Genomic DNA, 27500 nt, shown 5'->3' on the forward strand with positions numbered 1-27500 from the left:
CCTGAGGGCTGTCTCCACAGGTTATGGTTGGGGTAAAAAGTGGTAGATTTTGTTTGAACAAAGTAAAAAAGCAGCAAATAGCGTAGTTTCTGCTAAGTGCAAACTGTAATAGATGCTATTCACACCGACTGGAAATAGAAGTGATGTGCTATTTGAGAAAAACAGCCTTTGCAAACCAGGTTGACCGTGTAAACAGGCACTGACTTCTTGTAAACCCTTACAAAACCACAAATTTGAGATGTGTCTGCATGCTGTTAGACGGTAAAAGAGCTTTTGTCAGAGCAGACAGAAATAACTCTGTATAATCAGTGATGTAATGCTGTGTGCTTCATCACAAAAGACTCAAATTCACCACACCATTCACCAGATTCACAGAACAAAGGTGACACATTGTTACATAATTCACCAGTGTGTTGATTCAGGTTCTTCTTCGCTGCATCACTATCACTGCGCTGAATGCAGATGACACACTTGTCACCCCGGGATCATGAGATCGAGGCTTTCTTCAGTGAACTCTATAGCTGAACTGAAATGAATTCTGCTGGCCTGGATCTGCAGTAAATGAATCTATGTCCAAACTGCTGCTCTTTTGCTTTCTTCAGTATTCAGTCTTACACAGGACTCTGAATCCTGGTGAACCAAACACACAGCAGGGATGTCTTTTTCCCAAAGCACCAAAAGTGGTCACCAGTTCAATGCGAGAACACTTACGATGGAATAAAACAAAAGTGAATGAAAATATAAGAGAGTCTGTAATCTGAAACTGTTTCATTCTAAAGCTATTCTCATTTCTGAACATCTCCACTGTTATTAACTCTTTCCACGCCAAACACAGAATTTTCCAGGTTTTCACTGTTATACACTAGGGGGCGCTATTACGCATCTCCTGAATGAGTCTAGAAACTCTCGATCAAAACCACAGACAAGGAAGACGCAGAAACCAGCGATCTCATATGTAAACATATGAACAATAATACCATCATCAACACTAACCTCGTATAAATGAAAACTGTCTAATGTTGTGTCAGATCCAGAAAGTGGTAAAGGCCTGTGAAGCTTTGGGAGAACTGATGGAAGCCATCCACTGCAGCTTTGATTTGATAATATTACTGAATATGACCCAGATGTAGTATTTGATTAAAATGACATTTTCTCAGATTTTTGCTTAATATTTTGCTTCATTTTTGTGAAACTATACCTACATCCAAGAGTTGATAAAAAAAAAAAATAATAATAATTGCTTGAATCTAGAATAAAATTGTGTTTGAGGGTACAGCGTCTCATCATTATTTTAATGTATTGCATGTTCAGATATTCATGCAACAAAATATTCTGGGGGCCATGAAATTTTAGTGAAAATCAGCAAAATGGCTGGCAGGGTTAAGAAGGGAACTCTTCCATACGGAGACTCTGTGGCTCTTGACTGAAATGCATGATCTGATCTGTGTCAAAATGAGGAAATAACCCCTTAGTCTCAGTGTTATTATTGCTGTCTGTCCTGAACCTGAAGCTGTCAGAAGACCCCAGAGGAATCTTGACTGCTGATGTTTGTTTTCTCTGTGTGTGTGTGTGCTGCAGGGGAACCTAACAACATCAGCCTCTGGTTCTGCTCATCAAGACTTCTTGAAAATCAAGTAAAGATTCACTTAAGAAAGCAGCACTCGTCCTCGAGCTCTGACTGCACTCTTGGCTTCGTTGTTGAAGTGGATGATACGATAATGACACAGTCTATTTCGATGATCGTTGACTGTTTGTTCTTGCGACAGACCTTTCACCCTCGATAGAGATGGTGTTACAGCCGTTACTCTGTCCGGTTCCTGCTGACGCTGATCAGGGCTGAGCGGCTGGAGTCAGGGGTAGGATAGCCTTCAGGAGAACCACAGCACTGGTACTGAGTTTCCCCTTACAGAAATTAACCATGGTTTTATTGTAGTGTAAGTGTAGTAACCATGGATTTTGGCTTTATTTGTGATTAAAACCATGGTTACAGTTTATTTTTAACTCATTTGCAAAACTATGCCCCTTTTTTCAAAACTTTACATACAAATCCAAGAATTGCACACAGAATGTAAAATGCCTCTAATCTTGTGCAAAATGAAGCATTGCATTGAAAATATCACAAACACATCTCAAAAGCAATCATTTGCAAGGACCTTTGCCATAATATTACAGTTTTTCTCAATCGATTTGGTAGATTTCTCCAAACTCAGGTAACAGCTCTCAAAACAGTTAACAGCAAACTAAACACACTCTTATGCTGACGAAACTGTTAAGTATTCACAGCACAATGAAATACTGCATTTTATTCTAGTAATGCATTTATTAAAATTCAATATTAACATAAAAACTAAAAGTGTGTTCTCTGTTGATTTTATAACAAATTCAGCTGAAGATACACAAAGAAATAAATGAAAATACATGTTCCCTTTCGAGAGTACTCTCGTACTGCGTAAGCTAGCTTACGCTATGGGAAAAGGTCCCCTTTTCTCGAGAATATGAAGCCAAAAATTATCCTTAATTTTTAAATAATGTAAAACGCAGTGCTGCAGCACAGCAGACCCAAGCGAAGCGGCTCGCGCGCTTATTGGCTGTGCTGCGGCAACTGCAGCAACCTATGGTGAGGCGGCAGAGAGGAACGAACCAATGGGGGCGCTTCGCGCCCATTGGACGTCAGAATAGGCGTGGCTGGAACTATATAAGCCACCGCTTCACCATAGGGATCAGATTTCATCTCCTTCAGCGATCTCACCTGCACTTCGCTGTCTTCTCCGGAGAAGCCTCTACACGCCGTCGAAAAGGCTCTCAGCGGGATAGCACTGCAACGCAGATCTGAGGACGCCGGCTCGTGCTTCATCTCGACGCCGCCTTCAGCACTCGCTTCCTGCTGCGCCATCCGGCGTGACTATATCCTTTACAAAGCTAGTGTGTTTGCCGCTGCATCACACTTTTTTCTCCAGAATTCGAGGCGTTGTTTCAAATGCCTCGGGCCTGCGCTTCCTGCCGAGGCCCTCTGCCCAGCGAGGACCGCCACATCATCTGTGTCTCCTGCCTGGGCCGCGAGCATGCTGAGAGCGCACTCTCCAAGGGCGGCTGCCCTGAGTGCGACAACATGGCTATATCGACCCTGCGGGCTCGATTAGCTCAAACCAGCCACGATGCTCCACCCGCTCCGCCTCTTCTCTCTCAAGTGCCGCGTAAGAAACGCCGCGAACAGAGAATGCCTGAGCACACTGCTACACGCGAGCTCACGCCGGAACACTCCCCGTGTGCCTCGCCCGCTCTCTCTCCTTCGCCTGTCCTCTTCGTGGACGAGCAGCGCCAGTCCCTGCTCACCAGCGCCCCCTTCTCCTTCGGAGCGCCTGAGGCGGAGGAGGACAGACACGACAGCCTTTCTCTCGCCGCGTCCAGTAGTGAGGAATGGTCGGGCTCCATTGCGGACCCCCCCCCCCCTCTACAGCACCCAGCTGCACCGGACAACGCGCTGATATCGACGCGGAGCTTACTCGCGTGCTTACAAGGGCTGTCAGCGACCTTCAGCTCGACTGGTCTCCTCCAGACGAGCCCGCTAAAAGCAGGCTGGACGAATGGTTCTTGCAGGGGCGCCCTTCGGCCCCTCCGCAAAGAAACGCCCCCTTCTTCCCGGAAGTTCACGATGAACTCACGAAGTCGTGGAAAGCCCCATTCTCCGCACGCTTGAAGACTTTTGTCTCGTCAGCGCTCTCCTCTGTCGACGGCGCCCAAGACCACGGTTACGAGAGCCTCCCCCCTCTCGAGGAGGCTATTGCTGCACACCTCTGCCCGCCATCAGCCGCAGGATGGCGGTCGAAGCCTGTGCATCCATCCAAGCCGTGCCGCACCACCTCAGCTCTCGCTGGCCGAGCTTACACCTCCGCTGGTCAAGCTGCTTCGGCTCTACACACCGTGGCTGTGCTGCAGGTTTTTCAGGCCAGACTTCTCCGTAACCTGGACGAGTCTGCCCCAGATACCTATGACTTTAAAGATCTCCGCAGCGCTACTGATCTAGCCCTGCGTGCGACAAAGACCACAGCACAAGCGATCGGCCGAAGCATGGCAAGCCTCGCTGTTTTAGAGCGACACCTCTGGCTCACGCTCACGGAGATGAAAGACGCCGACAAATCCGCCTTTCTTGACTCTCCTATCTCGCCTTCCGGCCTCTTTGGCCAGTCGGTTAAGGGTTTCGCTGAACGCTTCACTGAGGCTCAGAAAACGTCACAGGCAATGAGACACTTCCTGCCGAAACGCTCTAGCTCTGCTGCGGGACGCCGTAGAAATGCGCCGCCCCCTCAGACCTCGAAGCCATCGCAGCCAGACTTACAGTCTCGCCCAGCGACCAAAACCCAGCACCGCTCTCGCTCTACGAGCCGCAAACCGCCAGAGAGACGGGGACCTCGGCCCAGGATTGTGCTGAACCCCGAACCTCCGAAGCCCTCCTGACCTTCGGGCTGAAAAGACCGTGGTTAAGTCCCGCAGCGGCCGGACCACCACACAAGAAACCTCACATGCTTCCTCCAATCCCCTCACTAAAGGCGGTTGGAGATGTCTATACTGCAGTAAACGAGCCTGTTACAATGCACGCACGCCTGCACACAAACGCCGTTTTCACGGCGACCTCAATAAAGCACGAAAAGAGCTTTTTCTATGTAGGCAGTGTGCCCACTACACAGTACGCACCCCTACATGTAAACACACTCCCCCAAGTGTCACAAAGACACACTCGGGTCTCCTTTCATGCCCACCTTCCCGCTCGCGCCGGAGGTGCTCTAAATGTAGCGCGCGTGCCCACTTCTCAGTGCGCAACCCTACAAATAAGCACTGTCACCACAGTGTCACAAGCACAGCATACTCGAGCTACTGGTCCCCTCATAACAGGCGGCCAGTGCCCGAAGCACATTCAACCCATAGCCGCACGAGCCGCTGCATGGCAGGCCATCCCCGGCATATCAAATTGGGTTTTGAATATAATAAAACGAGGTTACTCGCTCCAGTTCGCTCGCAGACCGCCGCGCTTTCGCGCCGTGGTCGAAACGAAAGTGAAAAGCGAAATGACACACGTCCTTCGCGCCGAACTGATAAACCTTCTTGCAAAAGGGGCGATAGAAACTGTCCCCCCTGCGCAGCGCGAGTCAGGCTTTTACAGCCGCTACTTCCTCGTACCAAAAAAGGATGGCGGTCTCAGACCCATCCTAGATCTCAGACGTTTGAACAAAGCGCTTATGACGCGATCGTTCAAAATGTTAACTACCAAACAAATACTCGCGCAAATTCGCCCCGAGGGATTGGTTTTTCTCAGTGGATCTGAAAGACGCTTACTTTCACATTCAAATAGCACCCCATCACAGGCCATTCTTGAGATTCGCCTTCGAGGGGCAGACTTATCAGTACATGGTTCTTCCATTCGGCCTCTACGTAGCGCCCCGTACGTTTACACGGTGCATGGATGCCGCTCTCGCACCCCTGAGAATGCGGGGAGTGCGAGTATTGAACTACCTCGACGACTGGCTAGTTTTAGCCCATTCCGAGGAACTACTGACGACACACAGATCCTGGATCCTCAGCCATTTAGAATGCCTGGGTCTCACGATCAACACTGTCAAGAGCGCTCTGTCTCCCAGCCAGAGGATTTCCTTTTTGGGGATAGACATAGACTCTGTGACATGTACAGCGCGTCTGACGTCACAGCGCGCTCTCACTATTCAGCATCTAGCCGTGTCGTTCAAAGCCGGGTCTCTTTACCCGCTCAAACGATTTCAGGAAATGCTAGGTCTGATGGCATCAGCCTCTGCGGTTCTCAAACTGGGCCTGCTGCGCATGCGCCCACTACAGCGCTGGCTGAGAGACCGTGTTCCAGCGCGCGCCTGGATTTCCGGCCGCACGCCCATCAGGGTGAATCACTCTTGAAGCAGTATACATAGATATCAGGAAACATGGTGTTAGCTTTCACTGTTATGCTGATGATACTCAGCTCTATATTTCTTCGCAGCCCGGTGAAACACACCAATTTGAAAAACTAATGGATTGCATAGTCGATATAAAAAACTGGATGACGAGTAATTTCTTACTGCTAAATTCTGAAAAAACAGAGGTGTTAATTATAGGACCTAAAAACTCTGCTTGTAATAACCTAGAACACTGTCTAAGACTTGATGGTTGCTCTGTCAATTCTCTGTCATCAGTTAGGAACCTAGCTGTGCTATTTGATCGCAATCTTTCCTTAGAAAGCCACGTTTCTAGCATTTGTAAAACTGCATTTTTCCATCTCAAAAATATATCTAAATTACGGCCTATGCTCTCGATGTCAAATGCAGAAATGTTAATCCATGCATTTATGACCTCAAGGTTAGATTATTGTAATGCTTTATTGGGTGGTTGTTCTGCACACTTAGTAAACAAACTACAGCTAGTCCAAAATGCAGCAGCAAGAGTTCTTACTAGAACCAGGAAGTATGACCATATTAGCCCGGTCCTGTCAACACTGCACTGGCTCCCTATCAAGCATCGCATAGATTTTAAAATATTGCTTATTACTTATAAAGCCCTGAATGGTTTAGCACCTCAGTATTTGAATGAGCTCCTTTTACATTATAATCCTCTACGTCCGCTACGTTCTCAAAACTCAGGCAATTTGATAATACCTAGAATATCAAAATCAACTGCAGGCGGCAGATCCTTTTCCTATTTGGCGCCTAAAATCTGGAATAACCTACCTAACATTGTTCGGGAGACAGACACACTCTTGCAGTTTAAATCTAGATTAAAGACCCATCTCTTTAACCTGGCATACACATAACATACTAATATGCTTTTAATATCCAAATCCGTTAAAGGATTTTTAGGCTGCATTAATTAGGTAAACCGGAACCGGAAACACTTCCCATAACAGCCTATGTACTTGCTACATCATTAGAAGAATGGCATCTACGCTAATATTTGTCTGTTTCTCTCTTGTTCCGAGGTCACCGTAGCCACCAGATCCAGTCTGTGTCCAGATCAGAGGGTCACTGCAGTCACCCGGATCCAGTACGTATCCAGACCAGATGCTGGATCAGCACCTAGAAAGGACCTCTACATCCCTGAAAGACAGCGGAGACCAGGACAACTAGAGCCCCAGATACAGATCCCCTGTAAAGACCTTGTCTCAGAGGAGCACCAGGACAAGACCACAGGAAACAGATGGTTCTTCTGCACAATCTGACTTTGCTGCAGCCTGGAATTGAACTACTGGTTTCGTCTGGTCAGAGGAGAACTGGCCCCCCAACTGAGCCTGGTTTCTCCCAAGGTTTTTTCTCCATTCTGTCACCGATGGAGTTTCGGTTCCTTGCCGCTGTCGCCTCTGGCTTGCTTAGTTGGGGACACTTCATCTACAGCAATATCGTTGACTTGATTGCAAATAAATGCACAGACACTATTTAACTGAACAGAGATGACATCACTGAATCCAATGATGAACTGCCTTTAACTATCATTTTTGCATTATTGACACTGTTTTCCTAATGAATGTTGTTCAGTTGCTTTGACGCAATGTATTTTGTTTAAAGCGCTATATAAATAAAGGTGACATTGACATATGCCTAAATCTTTTCACATATAATAGCATGGAATAATTTATGGACACATACTTAAAATTCAGGAAAAATATATCTTTGAGTTGACAGTAAAATTGCAGTAATTGGGTTGCACATACTTGAACAAACTGGAATCGCAACTCCTTCACTCTAACGGAGTTCCTCTCAAAGGGCACTTTGTGTACTTGCTTCATTCGGATAGCATTTCTTCTTAGAACACGGTCAATTATGGAGAGACTGTATTGGAGGATATTTTGGAACAGTTGATTGTCCGGTGTTATTCTTTGCTGAATTTCTTTGAGGCGGAGGGTGTTGTTCTGGACCACCATGTCAACAATGGCATGCTCTTGTTCAACTGAAAAAAGTCTTGTTCGTCCATCTGAATGTTCTCTAACTTCAATTCTGAAAAAGGTTTGGACAAGCAGGAACATTTACTGTAGAGATCTAGACCTATGTCAAACAAGACTACATGGACTCTCATTGTAAAAGTAGAATGATATAGTTACTTACCGGTTTTCCCTCAGAAATGTACGGATAATTGAAGCCACTGTGGATCTCCTTATATAGGACTGAACTCTCTGGGCAGCTTCTCTATATGAGAGACCATGATTTATAACATGGTCAATAAGTGTGGCTCTGATTTCATTTGAAACACGTGTGTACCCTACCCTCATTCTACCTCTCCTCCCTTCTCTTCCTCTTTGCCCTCATCTTCCTCCCTGTCCACCTCTTCTTATATTTTCTCTTTCCACTATACCATTGCCCTCCAATCTATCCATCTCTTCAATCTCTTGTCCTCTTCCTACATTCTCAGCTCTTCTCACTCTTCCTCCTACATCTTCCGCTCTTTGTCCTAAATCTTCAGCTCTTCTTTCTCTTTCTCTATCTCCTCTTCCTCTTCCTCTTCTCCCTCTATACTGGCCACCACCTCTCACTCTTAAACCTCTTCTGTTTCCACTGCTCATATTTCTTTTTTTGTCTTACTGTATCTCCTCATTTGTCTTCTTTGTTCTTCTTCTCTTCCCCTTTTGTAGTTGTTGTAATTACTGTCCTTGATAAGAAGAGGAAGTCCTGACGCTCTGGTGCCCTTGCTGGTGGGGGTAGTCCCTTTTCGCCCCACCCTGCCCCGTTACCCTCACAAAACTCCTCCATCCCCACCACTTTGTGTGATTCGGGGGGAGGTGGTTTCCAGCGAAGTATTAGATAAAAACAGGAGATCGTTCTGCCAACCCTGACAGTGTTTCAGGGCACAGCAATCTCCGGCGAGTGATTCTCTCAGTTACCGCCTGGAAACTAGCGGTGCTAAGAGGCTCACTACCTCTACGGAGGTCTCTAAAGCAGCTAGTATGGTCGTCCCCTGCCGGTCTGCCGCTTCAGGGCACTGAGCTAGTGGCTCTGGGCACACAAGGAAGCGGTTGCTGAGCTTCGTCGAGAGATGAATTTGTCTCATGGGGAGGGGCCATTGGCACCGTATTACACGGTGCCCGTCTCTCCTCAGGAGACTGTTCTGCCAACCCTGCCAGTGTTTCAGGGCACAGCGATCTCCAGCGAGTGCTTCTCTCAGTTACCGCCTGGAAACTAGCGGTGCTAAGAGGCTCACTACCTCTACAGAGGTCTCAAGAGCAGCGAGTACGGTCGTCCCCTGCCGGTCTGCCGCTTCAGGGCAACAAAATAGTGGCTCTAGGCGCACTGAGCTTCGTCGAGCCACAGATTTGTCTCCCTGTGCGACTAAGCAAACGGCCTGTGCCTTTGGCCGTTCTATGTCAGCTTTAGTCAGCACGAGGAGGCGTCTGTGGCTTAATTTGACGGGCATTGAAGAGGCGTTCGTCATTTCCTCCCTCGCCGCACTCAAGGGGAGGGGCCATCGGCAGCGCATTACACGGTGCCCGTCTCTTCTCAGTGCCCTCAGGAGATCATTCTGCCAACCCTGTCAGTGTTTCAGGGCGCAGCAATCTCCGGCGAGCAATTTCCTCAGATACCGCCTGGAAACTAGCGGTGCTAAGAGGCTCGCTACCTCTACGGAGGTCTATAGAGCAGCTAGTACAGTCGCCCCCTGCCAGTCAGGCGCTTCAGGGCACTGAGCTAGTGGCTCTGGGCACACGAGGACCCATCAGACAGCGCAATGTCCCCTCTACTTCTCTCTGAGTCACCCAGCCCCCCCCCCCGGGGTCTGGATGCGATGATGCACACATGGCCCAAAATGCGCCTGTATGCGTTCCCTCCAGTCTCCCTGCTCCCGGGAGTCCTAGCCAGAGTTCGCCAACAAGAGTCTTGCCTCTTGCTGATAGCACCACGTTGGCCGAACAGAGTATGGTTCTCGGGGATAATATCTCTCCTCTACGGCTCGCCATGGGTGATTCCAGAGAGGAGGGACCTTCTGTCTCACGCAGGGGTCACGATATTCCATCCCAGGCCCGACCTGTGGAATCTTCATGTTTGGCCCCTGAAGGACACCAACTGTGGAACACAGGACTTTCGCTGGATGTTATTAATACCATTCTTAGTGCTAGGGCTTCCTCCACCAGACAGAGTTACGCCAGTAAATGGGGTGTATTTGACAGGTGGTGTGTGGTACACAATGAAGACCCAGTCAACAACTACATTGCTTCAGTTCTGGACTTCATGCAAGAGAAATTGTCAACAGACACATGCCCTGCTACTCTTAAGGTTTATGTGGCCGCTCTTTCAGCTTGCCACACCTTGATTGACGGGATGACACTCGGGAGACACCCTCTGCTCTCCTGCTTCCTTTGTGGGGCCAGACGACTGAGGCCTACAGTGAAACCAAGATGCCTTCTTGGGACTTAGCTATGGTTCTCGAGGGTCTTGTTAAAACCCCCTTTGAAACTTTAGAATCAGCGTCTGATACGACTTCTGACTCTAAAATGTTTTTTCTCATGGCGATAAGGAGTGCCCCCTTACAACAGGTTTGTGATGCGGCAGGTTGGTCTTCTCCGCACACATTCATAAGATTTTATAGTTTGGATGTCCATGCTACTCCGGGCTCTCATGTCCTTGAGTCCTGAGGCCTTCTTGTGGTTTGATAGCACACCTGCACAACCGAAGCATTCGAAAGGGAACGTACCCGGTTACTTAACTGTAACCTAGTTCCCTGAGAAAGCAGAACGAGATGCTGCGTTGCATTGCCGTATTGAATATGTCCCAGGACTGCTCTTCAGACAAAAATTCCTGTGAATGCACCTGTAGCGTATCTATTTATAGCCCCGTGCTGCAGGTGCGCGCCCCGATGACGTCATCAGCCGAGGATATATTACCACCGGGTCAATTCTATCGACGTGTGTGTGTTACAAAAAGAACTGTGTTGTGTTTTACAAGAAGTGTTTAATGAAATTAAAAACTGAGTCAAAGTCTGATGAAAAGTGTATGTTTTGTAGATTTGGTGTGTGTTTTTAATTAAACTGTAACAAGGACACCTTCAGATAGTGTAACCAACAGTTTATATCAGTTTATAATCAAATAATATTTTTAAAAAGAGCATCACCGTATTTAAGCAGGCCTAACTAAAATACTGTATATTTGTTATAGTTTCTTTCTTTTTTATTATTATAGTAATCAGTTTTATTTAGGCCTACTTCGAAAAATAACTTTTATGGTGTTTTTAAACGAATGTACTTAAGCAGAAGGAAGATCGGGGCACTTTTGCCATTCATCTCCCAGTTCATGTATGCAGTATGCAAATTAGGGTGCATTTTTATGATAACTCAGATTTTTTTCTTTCCAGTTTTTACTTGGCTCATATTGAAACCCAAGCAAACTCCTTGTTTTGAACTCCACTCCAGCGCTTCTGTGTCTGGCAGGTTTTTCTGTGGATGTTTTCAATTCTAGATGATGGAAAGATTAATTTCGCCGCAATCAAAGCCGCGTTTGTCCGTCTTTTCATTGATTACGGAGTCACGTTTGTCCCGTGGCTCTGACACGGAGACGACAGAGGGGCCCGGCTCTGAGGCTCTTTTCTTCGGTGTCGAAGCCCTTCATCGATATTCCCCTCACAGAAGGCGCCTCAGAGGTCCTGGAGGAATAACAAGAGCCATTCATGAGCCTCATGTTCCACACACACCAGGAACATCCAGGTCCAGCCATCAACCATCACAGCAGACTCGTGAGAGTCACGGAAACCTCACACCAGCGCGAGTCTGTCAGTGTCAAGTTGTGCGTTGGACGAAATCCAATTAAAATGTCAAGTAAAATCACTCACTGGCTTCGTTCAGTGTCTCTGCAGAATCCCGGATCATTCTAAACATGAACTTTCAATGTCCTGTTGATGCAAAGTGTGTGTGTGTGTGTGTGTGTCTCACCTGCATAATGGCTGCTGGAATCAGATCTTCTCCATTGGGCGGCAGTGCGCTCTCTCTCTCGCTCTCTCTCTCTCTCTCCCTCTCTCCTTCCCCCCCCCCCCTCCCCTCCCCCTCGAGCTCCAGCGGACTCCGGCGGTGTTCTGCTGTGTGTCTGAGCCGGTGATGTGAGGCGCACTGCGGGCTGAAGCTGCGGGAGATGCTCCGCGATCCGCTGATGATGGAGAACACACATCATGATGAGAAAACACACGTTTAACTGATGCCTCATCTTCATCTTCGATTTGTCCTCCTCTTCATCCTCATCATCTGATCTCACTGTCAGTCTGATGGTCACCTGCGCGCCACGAAGAGGATTTAACTCATGACAGATGGATTTTTCCTCCTGATTTCCTCAGAATCCCTTCATCTTTCATTGGTTTGGGAGAGCAGAAGCCTGCTTCCTCAGATCCGATGGTTTCAGTCGCTCTTTGCTGATATCTGGATCCATCACTTTGGGTGAGACGATTCTAAATTTGGCACATTTATGCTCGCTCATTATCTATAAAAGTTTGATGCCGAAATAATTTTTTAATAATTATTTAAATGTCTTGTTGTACAGTCGCATTAGTGAAATGAATCAAATTAATCTCCTCCAACGAAAAATACATGAACATAAAAAGGAATATAGCTATATTTCATTAGAACAAATTGATTTATTCTTATGATTCGTTTATAAACACGATGGGTTTATTTGACTGCTGGAAATGCGCTTTTCACTGCAGAGATTTCTACAAAAAAATAATTTCGTGTGAAAATGTAAATGATTATTAGCCAACATGAACCGCGCGAACGAATGCGTTTAGAGTGTGTTTCTGCTTTAACTGTGTGTGTGTGTGTGTGTGTGTGAGTTGGACTGAATCTTCGGTAATCTATTAGTGAAATTCGTTTTCATTCTTACAGACGCGTTTGCAGCATCTCAGAAATGACGCGACAGCGGGACAGAGCCGGTGTGTGTGTGTGTGTGTGTGTGTGTGTGTGTGTGACGGAGAGAGAGAGAGAGAGAGAGAGAGAGGTGCGTTACATGAAGGATCATATCTGTCACCGCAGAGAGAGAGAGAAAGAAGAGAAAATGATTCCAGTAAACTTAAAAAAATAAATAAATAAATAAATAAAAATAAAAAAAACAGTGAAATGAGATTACTGTCTCTCAGGCTTGCGCTCGAATATTAGCCTCCAGATGAGAATTCAGCTTGTAGATTGTGTTTGTCTTGTGTAATGTCTGTCCAGGTTAGTTTGTGTGGATGTTTCATTGGTTTGTGCAGCTGAAGTTGTGTTTAGGACGAAGTGGCTCTTTCATCACATTTCCTCCATCATTTCAATGCTTTTCAGAATCAGAATCAGAATCAGAATCAGAATCAGAATGAGCTTTATTGCCAGGTATGTTCACACATACGAGGAATTTGTTTTCGTGACAGAGCTCCGCAGTGCAACATAACAGCGACAGAACAAAAAACACAATAAGGAATAAAAAATACAAAAAAATACAAATAGGTGGGTAAGGATTGACAATATACAAATTGACAATGTATGGCAGGTATATTAAAAAGAGCATTTATGTATGTACATGTATATTATGTGGAAAAATTGTAACTGTACGCTAAGTATGTGTGTTTGGATAAATAAGTGTATGTGTATATAAATATAAATATAAGTAGTATAGTGTGTTCCATGTATGTACATGTATATTATGTGCAAAAGATTTACGTGTACGCTAAGTATGTGTGTTGGATAAAAAGTGTAGTGTATATAAATATAAATAGTGTAGTGTGTCCCACAGTTATTATCAGCTGTTCATAAGATGGATTGCCTGAGGGAAGAAACTGTTCCTGTGTCTGGTCGTTCTGGCGCTCAGTGCTCTGTAGCGTCGACCAGATGGCAACAGTTCAAAGAGGGAGTGTGCTGGATGTGAGGGGTCCAGAGTGATTTTTACAGCCCTTTTGCTCACTCTGGATAAGTACAGTTCTTGAATAGATGGGAGGGTTGTACCGATAATTCGCTCAGCAGTCCGGACTACCCTCTGTAGTCTTCTGAGGTCCGATTTAGAAGCTGAGCTGAACCAGACAGTTACTGAAGTGCAGAGGATGGATTCGATGATGGTGGAGTAGAACTGTTTCAGCAGATCCTGTGGCAGGTTAAACTTCCTCAGCTGGCGAAGGAAGTACAACCTCTGCTGGGCCTTTTTCACAATGGTTGTGTGGTTTGGCTTCATTATAACCATCTGCTTATCTCAGATGGATCAGATTATTTAAACATGATGGGCAGGGAGAAAATATGTTTCACAGGAGCACAGAAAGCTCATTATTCAGTCATCAGACTGATTTCTTCATGGTGTACATTTTTTATTTTTTTATTTTTGAGTTTTGTTCATAAAAATGAAGCATAAGGTTCTGGTTTACCGTGTAACTAGTTTCCAGAAATCCTCGGTTTGTTGGTTTGTTTTTATGATGTTGAGAACCGATCGGGGGTCTGGTCTGGTGGGGCTTGTTTCTCAGATATTAAATAGATGCCAATTACATGATTTCCTGCGATCATGAGACTCGTCAGCCCCGGGCATGAACGCCTGCTCCTGCACAGCTCATTAATCTCACATTTATATCAAAATATCAGCGCTGTAAAGACCTCATCTTGTCAGATATCTAGCTCTTGGAAAGTTTAATGCAAACTATTTCAGTGAATTAATGAAGTCGAACATTAATATTTGGTTTGATGATGCATAACATGTTGGTGGACTAAATATGTTACTGTAGTTTTAGGTCCTATTCACCATTTCTTATTAGTTTTTAATAATCGTTTTTCCTTCACTAGTTCATTTTACATGCTCCTGCAGTGTGACAAATTAAGTATTTTCTATTTTAATTTCATCCCTTAATTACTATGAGCTCATAAAAGCTGCATGTATAATAATTATAGAAGAATTAGTGAAGTGCTGTTTTCAAACACCTAACGTCTATAAAACACCACAGTGTTCAGCGTGAGGATTTACTTCAGGTGCTGAGGGCAGAAAGATGGGATGTTATCAGTGATGGATTTCTCATCTTGATTTTTGGGACTTCCCAGGCAACAGGGAATGTATTTAAATGTTAGGACAAAATGTTTGGAAATTTATGTTAATGGTACATTCTTATAACTCTATTAATATTAGATATATGTTCTCAGAACCTTGAGAGAAAACCATCTCGGAAAGTACTTATGTTTGTACTCTGATGAACATCCTAAGAAACATTTATTCTAACTTTTAATTAATGTTTTAATCATGACACAAAGTTTAAAAACAGACGTTAAAATAGTTTTGAGTACAGATGCAGTTAATGGAATGTTTCAAGAAACATTTTTGTAACCTTTAAATAAAGTCACCACAAGAAAACATTCTTAGAATATTACAAATAAATGTTCAAATAACATTATATTATGTGTAACAAAATGTTGGTTCCACAAATAACCATTCAGTCAAAGGTTCTGTAAAGAACAACCTTTTTCTTATCTTTTTATAATCTGAAGAACCTTTTTTCGCCACAATGAACCTTTTGTGAAACAGATGTTATAGGTGCTTTATGGAACCATTTAGACAAAAAGGTTCTTCTTTGGCATCGTGAAGCAGCTTTATTTTTTTGTAACCCGCTGGGAACCAGTGTTCACGATTGCTCTGGATCCGTGGATGTGACTCCAGCGTTCCTCTGTTTCTGAGGCTTGTGATGTCTCTGTGAGCTTCAGGGAACAGAAGCTCTTCCTGCTGATGATGGGTAGAAATTTACTCTGGAGGAAAGCAAAGCTAATCCAAACTCTGATTTGACATTCATCTGGAAAGAAGGTGGCAGTAATCTCTCTGAAGCTGTGTGTGTGTGTGTTTTATGATGGTTGTCTGTTATTTTTAGACTTTGTGCTCATGGTCAGGTACTAACAGTCATGAACAGTAATTCATGAAGTTCCATGTAATTATAAAATGTTTTGTGGAAACCATCCTAGATTTGATCTAATGTGCGTGTTTCAAAGTAGTGAATGTGAATACACCTTAGTTGTGAAATCTATAAATCAGAAATGATCTTGAAAAAGCGTGCAGCTGAATGGTTTCAGATCTCTACCCCCTAATTAATTTCATTAGCTTACAATAGAGCACCAGTCAACATCCCAATCTTTAACTTGAGAATGACGAGTGGCAAGAATCACTTTGTTTTACTTTTGTATAACTTTTTGTCACCTGAGCTGGGAGTGCTTATTTGTTTTTAATAATACAAACCCCAAAAGTTTTATTTTGGCGACTGTAAGGGCCATTTGACATTAAACGTGAAATGAATCAGCATCAGCTGAAGGAAGAGCTCTGTCCCTGCGCTTACTCCTGATTTCTCTCAACATGAGGACAAGAGAGGAGTCAGGGAAAAAATGTTTTGTGTAACTTATTTAAAAAAGGTAACTCAGAAATGTCCTTGTAAATTTAAAAGTAATGCGCTACTTTACTTGTTACTTGAAAAAAGTAATCTGAATACGTAAGTCATGTTACCCCCAATACTGCTTATGTTGGTGTGGATTTTAACATACACACACTCTGATCAAACCTGCATGTTTCATAAAGGAGGACCCTGAAGAGTGTTTAGAGACAATGACTCAGATATTAAAGATAAATATTCAGTTTTCAAGAAGCTAGATGTGCGTGGAGAAGCGCAGAGGATCCTCTTTATATATCTGTCTTTGTTCTATTGTCTCTCCTTTTACAATCGACTGAAATAAAGTGAGTTTGGCTGCGACCCGTCGGCCAGCGGAGCCCACTGGAATCAGCCCACTATCGTCCCTCTCACAGAAAGCCGAAGCGTCTCTGAGTCACGAATGAGCTGGTGTTGGTGACCACGCATGAGTGGACTCTCGCATCCCATCAGCGCTGTGGGAAAGTGAGTCATCAGAAGGACTGTTCTGCATGCTTCTCCATGTGTGGGGTTCATGCCTGGTTTCTCGCTCTGATCATGGGAGATGTTCTGCAGGGTCTTCAGCGCAACATCACGGGACCTTCGGTCGTGTCTCAGGTCCATTCCTCATCCCATATGTAGTTCTTCCCACCAGGTTCACTTCCATATGGAAATATCTGGTTCAGAGTACGGTGTACACCTGCCAGGATGCTTGTGTAGAATGTAGTGTTATATATATTTAGTGTGTATATATTCATATATTCAGTGTGTATATATATATATATATATATATATATATATATACAGTATACGCATACACTCACTATATTGCCAAATGTATTGGCACCCCCTTCTAATGAACAGGTTTGACTACTTTAATAATTTCTATGAGTACAAATCTTAATGTTTAAGCATATAATGATGTTCTAGGGAATTGTGTGCTTCTAATTTTATAGCAACAGGAGTCTTTTCTATTCTAAGATGATGATGCCTCTGTGTATAAGGCAAGGTTCAGAAAGGAATCATTGACTCAGTCAGTGTGGAAGAACTTGACTGGTCTGCTGTGACTTTAAATGCAGACCTTGAGCCAAAAACACCAGTGACTTATGGATACAGTCCTTTTAGACAAATCCAAAACTGTTGCGACGTGAATTATGTTTCCATCTTTGTTGCCACAGTCTTGAAAGTGCCTTTGTCTGTTCTAAAGAAGGAAGTGTCCTAATACTTTTGTCCATATAGTGTATGTACCTCCTTCGGGAAGTCGTGGCCTGGTGGTTAGAGAATCGGACTCCCAATCGAAGGGTTGTGGGTTCGAGTCCCGGGCCGGCAGGAATTGTGGGTGGGGGGAGTGCATGTACAGTTCTCTCACCACCTTCAATACCACGACTGAGGTGCCCTTGAGCAAGGCACCGAACCCCCAACTGCTCCCCGGGCGCCGCAGCATAAATGGCTGCCCACTGCTCCGGGTGTGTGCTCACAGTGTGTGTGTGTGTTCACTGCTCTGTGTGTGTGCATTTCGGATGGGTTAAATGCAGAGCACAAATTCTGAGTATGGGTCACCATACTTGGCCGAATGTAAAAAACAAACAAACAAAACAAACAAACAAAGTAAAAGTCACTGGTGTTTGGTGAAGAGTTTTTGGCTCAAGGTCTGCATTTAAAGTCACAGCATATAATATATATTTCAAGAGCCTTAAAACCTTTTCACTTCTGATGGGTGATACCCATAGGTATTAGAAAAAGGAACTGGTCACGCCAAGGTCATCATGGGCTCAATTCCTATGGAAAACATGAAATTATAAATTGTAAATGTGTACGTGGAACGCAGTGTAAGTCATGTAAATGTTCCTTTATAACCTCCTCACAGAACTGTCCATTTGTCCATAGGTTCTCCAACTGGTTCTGCTGCTTTACAGTGTGCAAAATGTTCAAAAATGGTTCATTTAGGGGTACCATAGCATGTCACCTGGACATAGTATTGTTTAAAGTATATATCACTACACCAATGCAGTCAAAAACACGTTTGAGGGGTATCAGATGTTTTCCTTTACAGGCATGTACTCCAGTGACGAGCTGTTGTATTGCCTACATTTTGCTCTTTTTTGTGACCATGTAATGGTAAAGCAGTGAAGGAGTTTGTTGGGTCAGGACTGAATATTAAGGGGTTTTCAGCTGTGGAGAGTCTTATGTATGTAATATTCTGGGGCATTAGGGTTAGATAATAACTTCTGAACCATTTGAATGTTATTTTATTGTCCTCTGTGTGTTTGACATGGTCTGTTAAGTGTTCTCCAGCCCTGTTCCTGGAGCCCTACCAACACTGCACACACACTTTGATCAAACACACCTGATTCAGATCATCAGACTCAAAATGACTCAAATGAGTGTGTGATAAAGAGACGCTCTAAGAACAGACCTGAGAAACACTTCTCTAGATGACTAAAAATAGTTTATTTGCTTCAGCAAATGTAATTATCCTCAGTTTAAGCAGCAGATGCCAAATACGAATGTGTTTTGATTTCTGCAGTGATCTTGTGATCAATGGATGCAGTCGCTTTGAGCTGCGGTGCTGCAGAATTCCCATCCTTTCCTCCTCCAGCCCCTATCTGTTCGTATGTTGTCATCTGAGAAGATGATGGTGATGTGGTCCAGAGCGTTTCACACATGTGATGTAAACTGTAGAAGCTCAGAGAAATCTGTGCAGGTAATGTCTATTAAACCCTTGAATCACAACATCAAAAAAAAGTATTTTATATTGTTATTGTAATCTGAAGTACAGTAGATACAATAAATAACCTTTCTGATGGTTAAATAAAGATGTATCAATTACAAAGTAGCGCCAGCAGGTCAAGTCAAGTCACCTTTATTTATATAGCGCTTTAAACAAAATACATTGCGTCAAAGCAACTGAACAACATTCATTAGGAAAACAGTGTCAATAATGCAAAAATGATAGTTAAAGGCAGTTCATCATTGGATTCAGTGATGTCATCTCTGTTCAGTTAAATAGTGTCTGTGCATTTATTTGCAATCAAGTCAATGATATCGCTGTACGTACATGTTGTTGGCCATTCAGCAGGTCCATCCTTTGACTCTTTGACTTTTTTGCAAAACACAACACACAGTTCTCTGTGTAACACACAAAAATCTAACAGGAATTGATATTATGGCAAAGGTGTTTGCAAATGTTTGCTTTTGAGATGAGTTTGTGATATTTTGAATGCAGTGCTTCATTTTGCAAGAGATGAGAGGCATTTTGTATTTTGTGTGCAATTCTTGGATTTGTGTGTAAAGTTAGTTAAAGTTTTTAAAATGTGTGTAAGCTGTTGAAAAAACTGTTATATAATCAAAAGAGCCAGTAGGTGGCAGCAAATTACTTTCTTAATGAGTGAGTCACTGAATCATCCATTCAGCCGATTTTTGAATCGTTGACTCACTTGATTCATTCAAAATGGCAGATTCAATCACTAATGATTCACAACTTTGTGTTAATCAGAGACTTTCAACAGTTTTGCTGTGGCTTTGATTTAAACTATTTTCATTAGCAAAACTGACCGAAACAGACAATATTGTGTCTAAAATTTAACCCAATATAATCTTCTTGGTCACTGAACTGTTGTGAATTTTAGTCTCATATAACTGCATTCTAATAGACTCCATCACACAGTCATGTTCATCAGACGCTGCACTTTGGACAGGTCTGGACGAGGTGGCTGTGTTACATGCCTTAATCATTTCACACATAATGCTTTCCAGAATGTATTGCACCAAATTGACATGATAAATTGGCAGCCCTATTATGCTGATGAGGTATTAAGGTCGATCATGTATATTTAACCAGTGGTCCTCCTCCTGTGAAGAGAGAGATATTCTGGTTTTTCACTGAATGCTAAAACATTTATTCTGTGAAGACCAGGAATGTTTTACCTCACAGAGTCTAAACAAGACATAATGTGTTCAGTTTACTTGGGAAAAGATGTGAAAGAGAAAAGCTCTGTAATTTCCATACTCACACAGAAAGAAGATGTATTCTCAGCATCACAGATAAGCAACGGAAGTGAAAGGAGGGTCGGACGCATCTGTCCCATTGCTGTAGGACGCGTGCGATTCGTGCTAAACACCGAGTGTAATGGGCCGTAAAACAGTACGATGACTGAATTTCAATAGTGCTGTGTGTTTGGAAAGATTCGGGTAGGATTCTCTTATCTTTTATTAAACACACACCGGGCATCCTGACAGTAAAGAAGTGCTTCTCTCTGCAGCTCTTCTGCATGCGTTAAGCATCACAAGCACATTCTCCGCCTCCAGAGTCTGACGCACAAATGCAGAATCACGGATCTTCATTATCATCTGCCTGTCTTTCCTTCTTTCTAGACCACTGAGGAGCTGTCTGGTGTGTGTGTGTGTGTTAAATGTTTGAGGGAGACACATCAGAATTGAAGCATTTTGAGTGAACGGATATAGATGACTGGATTAATGGATACATGATGAATTGATGGATATATAAATTGATGAATGGATGGAAAATAGATGGATGGATATATAACTGGAAGAATGGATGGATATATAGATGGATGAATGGATGGATATATAGATAGATGAATGGATGGATATATATAGATGAATGAATGATGGATGAATGGATATATAGATGGATGAATGGATGAATACATAGATAAATGAATGATAAATTAAAGTGTATATAGATGGATGAATGGATGGATATATAGATGGATGAATGATGGATGAATGGATGGATATATAAATGGATGGATTAATGATGGATGAATAGATATATAAATGGATGGATTGTTCTCATTTGTAAGTTGCTTGGATAAAACTCTGCTAAATGACTAAATGTAATGTAATGGATATATATATATATATATATATATATATATATATAGATGGATGGATTAATGGATGGATTGATATATAAATGGATGGATGGATATATAGATGGATGGATGTATGGATATATAGATGGATGGATGTATATATAGATGGATGGATGGATATATAGATGGATGGATATATGGATGGATGGATATATAAATGGCTGGCTGCATGGATATATAGATGGATGGATGGATATATAGATGGAGGAAGGATATATTGATGGATGGATGTATATATAGATGGATGGATGGATATATAGATGGATGAATGGATTGATATATAGATGGATTGATGGATATATAGATGGATGGTATTTAGATGGATGGATGGATATATATATAGATGGATGGATGGATGTATAGATGGATGGATGGATGGATATATAGATGGATGGATGGATATATAGATGGAGGAAGGATATATAGATGGATGGATGGATGTATATATAGATGGATGGATGGATATATAGATGGATGGATATATGGATGGATGGATGGATATATAAATGGATTGATGGATATAGAAATGGCTGGCTGCATGGATATATAGATGGATGGATGTATGGATATATAGATGAAGGAAGGATATATTGATGGATGGACGTATATATAGATGGATGGATGGATATATAGATAAATGGATATATGGATGGATGGATGGATGGATGGATGGATGGATATATAGATGGATGAATGGATATATATAGATGGATGGATTGATATATAGATGGATTGATGGATATATAGGTGGATGGATATATATAGATTGATGGATGGTATTTAGATGGATGGATGGATATATATATAGATGGATGGATGGATATATAGATGGCTGGCTGCATGGATACATAGATGGATGGATGTATGGATATATAGATGGAGGAAGGATATATAGATGGATGGATGGATGGATATATAGATGGATGGATATATAAATGGATGGATGGATATATAGATGGCTGGCTGCATGGATATATAGATGGATGGATGTATGGATGGATGGATGGATGGATATATAGATGGATGGATTGATATATAGATGGATAGATGGATATATAGATTGATGGATGGATATATATAGATGGATGGATGGTATATAGATGGATGGATGGATATATATAGATGGATGGATGGATATATAGATGGATGGATGGATATATAGATGGATGGATGTTGATAAATATTAGTGTGGTTTATTTTACAGGCTTTATCTGTATCACACAGATGTCAGTTGGAGGGATTAATACTATACGATTCATTTTATGTTTCTGCAGATTAATGCTTCAGTCCAGATGCTTTTACCATAACGCCACTTGATGCCACGACTTATATGTAGAAACTGAGATGACAGATAATACAATGTTACACAGAACATAACACAGTTACACATAAATTCATATTATTAACAATCACTGCATTATATAATGTTAAGCAGGCCAGTTTCTGAAGTACATTTATACAGAAGTGACCTTGTGTTGCAGTGCTTGATTCCTGAGAGCTGTGTCCGTTGGCTGAGAGCAGTTCTGTAAATGTGTTTCTCTGTTAGATCTCGGGAGCGTGAAACCCGTCTAACAGGATGGTATCAGGTGTGTTAGTCCACGGTGAAGGCTCGTTAGCGCTGGTCAGCAGGAGAAGGAACACGAGTCCAGTGGCACGCACCACTCAAACTCAATAAAGCTCTTACTGACACAGACGGACAGCGATGCGTAGATCAGGATGTGTGTGGCTTTTGTTCAGAGGCACTGATGTAAAATGAGCCTTGGCTGCTATAAAGCACAGCTAGAGGGGAGTTTCCCAGCCTTTTCTGGTAGAAACATCCACCGAGTGCCATGCTTGAGGGAGAGAGTGTTATTTGATGATTGCGTGTGAGGTAAGTCACGCGACAGATGTGTTCTCTGGAAAGAGCACTGCTTTATGATTCACACGCTCAATAACAAATCGTCTCTTTCTGGCACTCACTCTTTTTGTCTCTGAAATGACAAATGACTCTGATTTATTATTGTGTGAAACAGCAGATTTATTTACAATTTGTATTTTAAAATAAATGGCTTTGAAATAGTAAAAATGTAATAAAAGATTCAGTGTTTGAAAAGATGAGTAATCATCAGTCTCTTCTAACAGCACTGTAACAGTCAAGTCACATTTATTTCTTTAGTGCTTTGTACAATACAGATTGTGTCAAAGCAGCTTCACAGTGATGAATGGGAAAATACAAAATACAAACAGAAAATTGTGCTATTGATACACAGAAATGCCGTGCATGTGCATACTTCACACCCCTAATACTACCCACTGCGTGTCATATGCACACCCAAGTCAATTTGTGCGTATTAATAGTATGCCAAATAGAAACACCACTTGTGCTTTTGATACACACTTTCATGAGATCTTGTTGGAAAATAACAAAATCAGTTCATTTTCAGACTGTGCTGTAAAGACAGTAGTGTCATCATTCAGCTCAATTCAGTTCAGATAGAGCTGAGCGATGAATCGTGTTATAATCATGATCACGATATCTGCTATTCTCAATTTATTATAATTTATTACAATTATACAATTATTGCTGGTGTGATTCTTACCTTCTATGGCTATTTATCCTTAAACAAGGTTTTCTCTTAAATTGATCAATTGTCCAGTATCTTAATGTTATCTATAACAAATATCTAATCATTCTTAAATCAATATACTGAAGATGCAAAACATCTTTTGGGAAATTCATTAAAATTATATATATATATATGTATAAATTATATATTATAAAATATCTGCCAGTGCGGTCAGGTAAAAAAAATGATTCAAAAATACTTCTTATGTCATTGTAAGTGTGATATTTGTACTGGAAAACAGAGACACTGAGTGAGAACAGCTTTTGCAGTGTGTTGGTTGTGTATGTATAATTCATAGTGTGTGTGTGTGTGTGTGTGTGTGTGTGTGGAGGTTACGGGCTCTGCTGACCTTCAGTCAAACGCTCATCTGTCAGCGTGACTGTAATGCTCCTCATCTGAATAGAAACTGAGGATCACGTGTCTCTCTCTCTCTCACCTCTCAGATGCGCTTGCAGATAATGCGAAACAGAATAATTCAGGACGCAGCAGCTGAGGTTTTGCGTGGGTGAGCTGAAGGTAGAGAAGGAGGCTCTCGCTACAGTTTCTCTCAAATAGAAATGTTAATGACTGGCAAAGGCAGCTGGCACATCAATTTTTCATCCAGTTCCACAAACAGGAGAGAGAGCGAGACAGTGGAACCTCTAGACTCTTCTGTTTGGCACCATCTCGAAATGCACAACAGAAATTGGCTAAATATAATAGCAGCTAAAAGAAGTGAAGACAAGCTAAAGAGGCAGAGAAGTGATCTGATGTTCTTCTCTCGTTCCTTTCCTGAGCCAGAGGGACTAGAAGTGGTCTCTGAGTGTGAAAGGAGATCTGCTCTGTGTTCCAGGCTCTGTTTTTGGTTGGAAAGCAGAATGGTGAAGTGCAGATGAGACTAAAGCATCAATCTGAAGCCTGCCGCAACAATCACAACACGAGCGTTTCCCTGGAAACAACAGAAGGATGCTGTGCATATTCAGATGCTGCATGTGTTCAGTGCTCAGAATGTTGTATTGTTGGATGATGAATTCTGTGGAATCTCTAAAGCCTTTAATCCGTGTTAATGTGCTGCGCGTCTCTGATGCATTAGATGCGATCATCAGATCATCTGCAGCCGCACACACTGGAACCATGGGAAGCTACAAAGTGTTACAGTATGTTTGACAAGTGGAGAGAACACACTTTATACTTTGGCTTTTGTGCAATAAAGAGATGAGATGAAGAACTGTTTGCAGGACGAACCCAAACCAATGCAAACCAGCCTGTAGAGTGTGTGAAGGGTTAACTTTATGTGTTTTTCCTGATGGTTCTTCTGTACCGTCGGGTTCGTTTGAGTTCTGGTGACTTACATTTACCGTAGTCATTTAGCAGATGCCTTTATACAAAGTGATTTACAAATAAGGAACATCAGGTTCTTGTGTTCTCTCTCCATCTCTCAGTTCAAGCAGCTTCACTGGCTCGCCAAAAGTACACTTTACATTGCTAATGCAGTAAAATGACAGAAAATTAATGTCAATCATTTGATCAGGTGGATTAGAGTCAACAGTATACAAGGGAAAATAAAAAAGATACATAAATATAAATGATACATGTAAATGATACATAAATTATGTGTGTGTGTGTGTGTGTGTGTGTGTGTGTAAATCTGTATATATATAAAAAACGGATACACAGCAGTCATCAGTACCACAGGTATATTTGTAGCAATATCCCCCCAAAAAAATTATCGATTTTTTTTTATGCCAAAAATCATTAGGATATTAAGTAAAGATCATGTTCCATGAAGATAGTTTGTAACCTTCCTACCATATATATATAAAAACTTAATGTTTGATCAGTAATATGCATTGCTAAGAACTTCATTTGAACAACTCCCTCAGATTCCAGATTTTCAAATAGTTGCATCTCAGACAGATATTGTCCTCCGAACAAACCACACATCAATGGAGAGATCATTTATTCAGCTTCAGATTGACCATTAAGACTGGTTTTGTGCTCCAGGGTCACACACACACACACACACACACACACACACATATTTATATATATATATTAGGGAGGCACAATACTGGATTTTGGCCGATAACTGATGTCAATATATAAATATATAATTCTCTCCTGTGCAGAAATATAAGCAAAATATTTTTAACTTTGGTTAGTTTTTTATACAGATATTATTTGTTAGAATTAAATAAACAACAATAAAGTTATTTTATAATGACAGCGCATTGAAGATTTGAAAATAACTATAAATAAACTATATTCAATCAAAATTTAGATTGACGTGAATGTTCATAGTGACGTTTATTGGTGGATTACTTTTACTGATTCATGTGGGGAAATTACTCTGCATTTAACCCACCCCCATAAATATATATGCACACACACTCTTGTGTAATGACCACCATCTGTTCTTTCTTACGTGTTATTGTCTCATTGTGTTTCCTAATTTGTCTTCATGAGGGTGTCCTGTTGGCGTGTGGATGTCATTTCAGGGCACGTCTGCAGATGTTTGCAGCATATGTTGTGTTCTGGCTGGAAATATTGGACAGGGAATCAGAGATCTGTGGCTTCTCTTTTGGCAGGCGCTGGGTTTCTGTGGGGATTCTTGAACAAATGAGATGTGGACACAGAGATGGACGTCTGGTGTGTGTGTGTGTGTGAGTGTGTGTGTGTGTGTGTGTGAGAGAGAGAGAGTGTGTGTGTGTGTGTGTGTGTAAAGACCCCAGCAGTGTACACAGAGAGATAAACACCGATATAAACCAGAAGAGACTGAGGTGGTAGATCAGGTGCTGCTGTCTGAGGTGATGAAGAGCGCTGGATCAGACGGAGGAGTGTGACGCTCGTTTGTGTTTGTGTCTCTGCAGGAGAACATGAGATCACGGGTTCCTCTGCAGATCCTGCTGTATGCCACGGTCATCAGAAGTCTGAAAGTGGTGTCCAAGCGCGGCTCAGGTAAGAAACACCTCACCTTCTTCGTGATTGTGATGTCCTCGCTGCTGGTCAGATCGTTTGACTGGAGACAGAAGTAAATCTTCTTCACGGCTTCTCTGAAGTGTTTCTGGTTGGAAGTGTTTTTCAGTTTCTTGCTGTTCTTCTTTAGATCCGTGTGTTAGTTCTGCTCAAGCTCTTGGGTTCTGTGTTCAGGATGTTCTTCTGAAGGTTTTCTGAAGGCATCAGGTCGTGAAGTGTGTGTGTGTGTGTGTGTGTGTGATCTGAGCTCATTCACATCTGTGTTCATCAGACACAGAGCTCCTCTACGAGACAGTGTTTGCATTATCTGTTGCTCTAATAATACTCTGTATTGATGTGTTTTAATGTTCCTGTGTCTTGGTGAAGCAGATTCATATGTATGCTCATGGATTTTGATTCTTTATATTATGCAGACAACATGGAAATGCACCTTTTATATTAAAAGCTGTTTCTTTCATTTGTTTTTGGATGGGAACCCTGTTTTTCTTCTCAAACTGGCTTTAGTCCAAAGTTTAGTGCTGTTTGAAAGTGATTATTCTGTGTGTATAAATGTCGTGTTACCCTGAAGGAAAGTTATAATCTCACTTCCTGTATATCTGTCTGTTTCCTGTTGGTGCAAAACATGTATTCATTTTGTGTTAGGGTTATGATTTAGTGTTTATTACAGGCTGTACCTAAAAACAGTGTAAGTCTGGGGAATAGAGGTTTG

General features: G+C 42.4%; 2 protein-coding genes across 8 annotated transcripts in view; both read left to right on the forward strand.

Annotated features, from left to right (window-relative positions):
* cpxm2 (carboxypeptidase X (M14 family), member 2) overlaps positions 1-27500 on the forward strand; it is a 268101-nt gene that overhangs the window by 225072 nt on the left and 15529 nt on the right. The gene's annotated exons all lie outside the window — the stretch shown is intronic.
* Positions 26691-27500, forward strand: part of LOC132122543 (interleukin-1 receptor accessory protein-like 1-B) — a 212636-nt gene continuing 211826 nt past the window's right edge. For all 4 annotated transcript variants that reach the window (XM_059532921.1, XM_059532923.1, XM_059532922.1 and 1 more), the window contains exon 1: positions 26691-26773. In XM_059532921.1, the coding sequence (XP_059388904.1) occupies positions 26692-26773 (82 nt within the window). In that variant the 5' untranslated portion in view covers position 26691. The remainder of the gene's footprint in view (positions 26774-27500) is intronic.

The sequence above is a fragment of the Carassius carassius genome, chromosome 40 (genome assembly GCF_963082965.1).
Source record: "Carassius carassius chromosome 40, fCarCar2.1, whole genome shotgun sequence".
Classification (NCBI taxonomy): domain Eukaryota; kingdom Metazoa; phylum Chordata; class Actinopteri; order Cypriniformes; family Cyprinidae; genus Carassius; species Carassius carassius.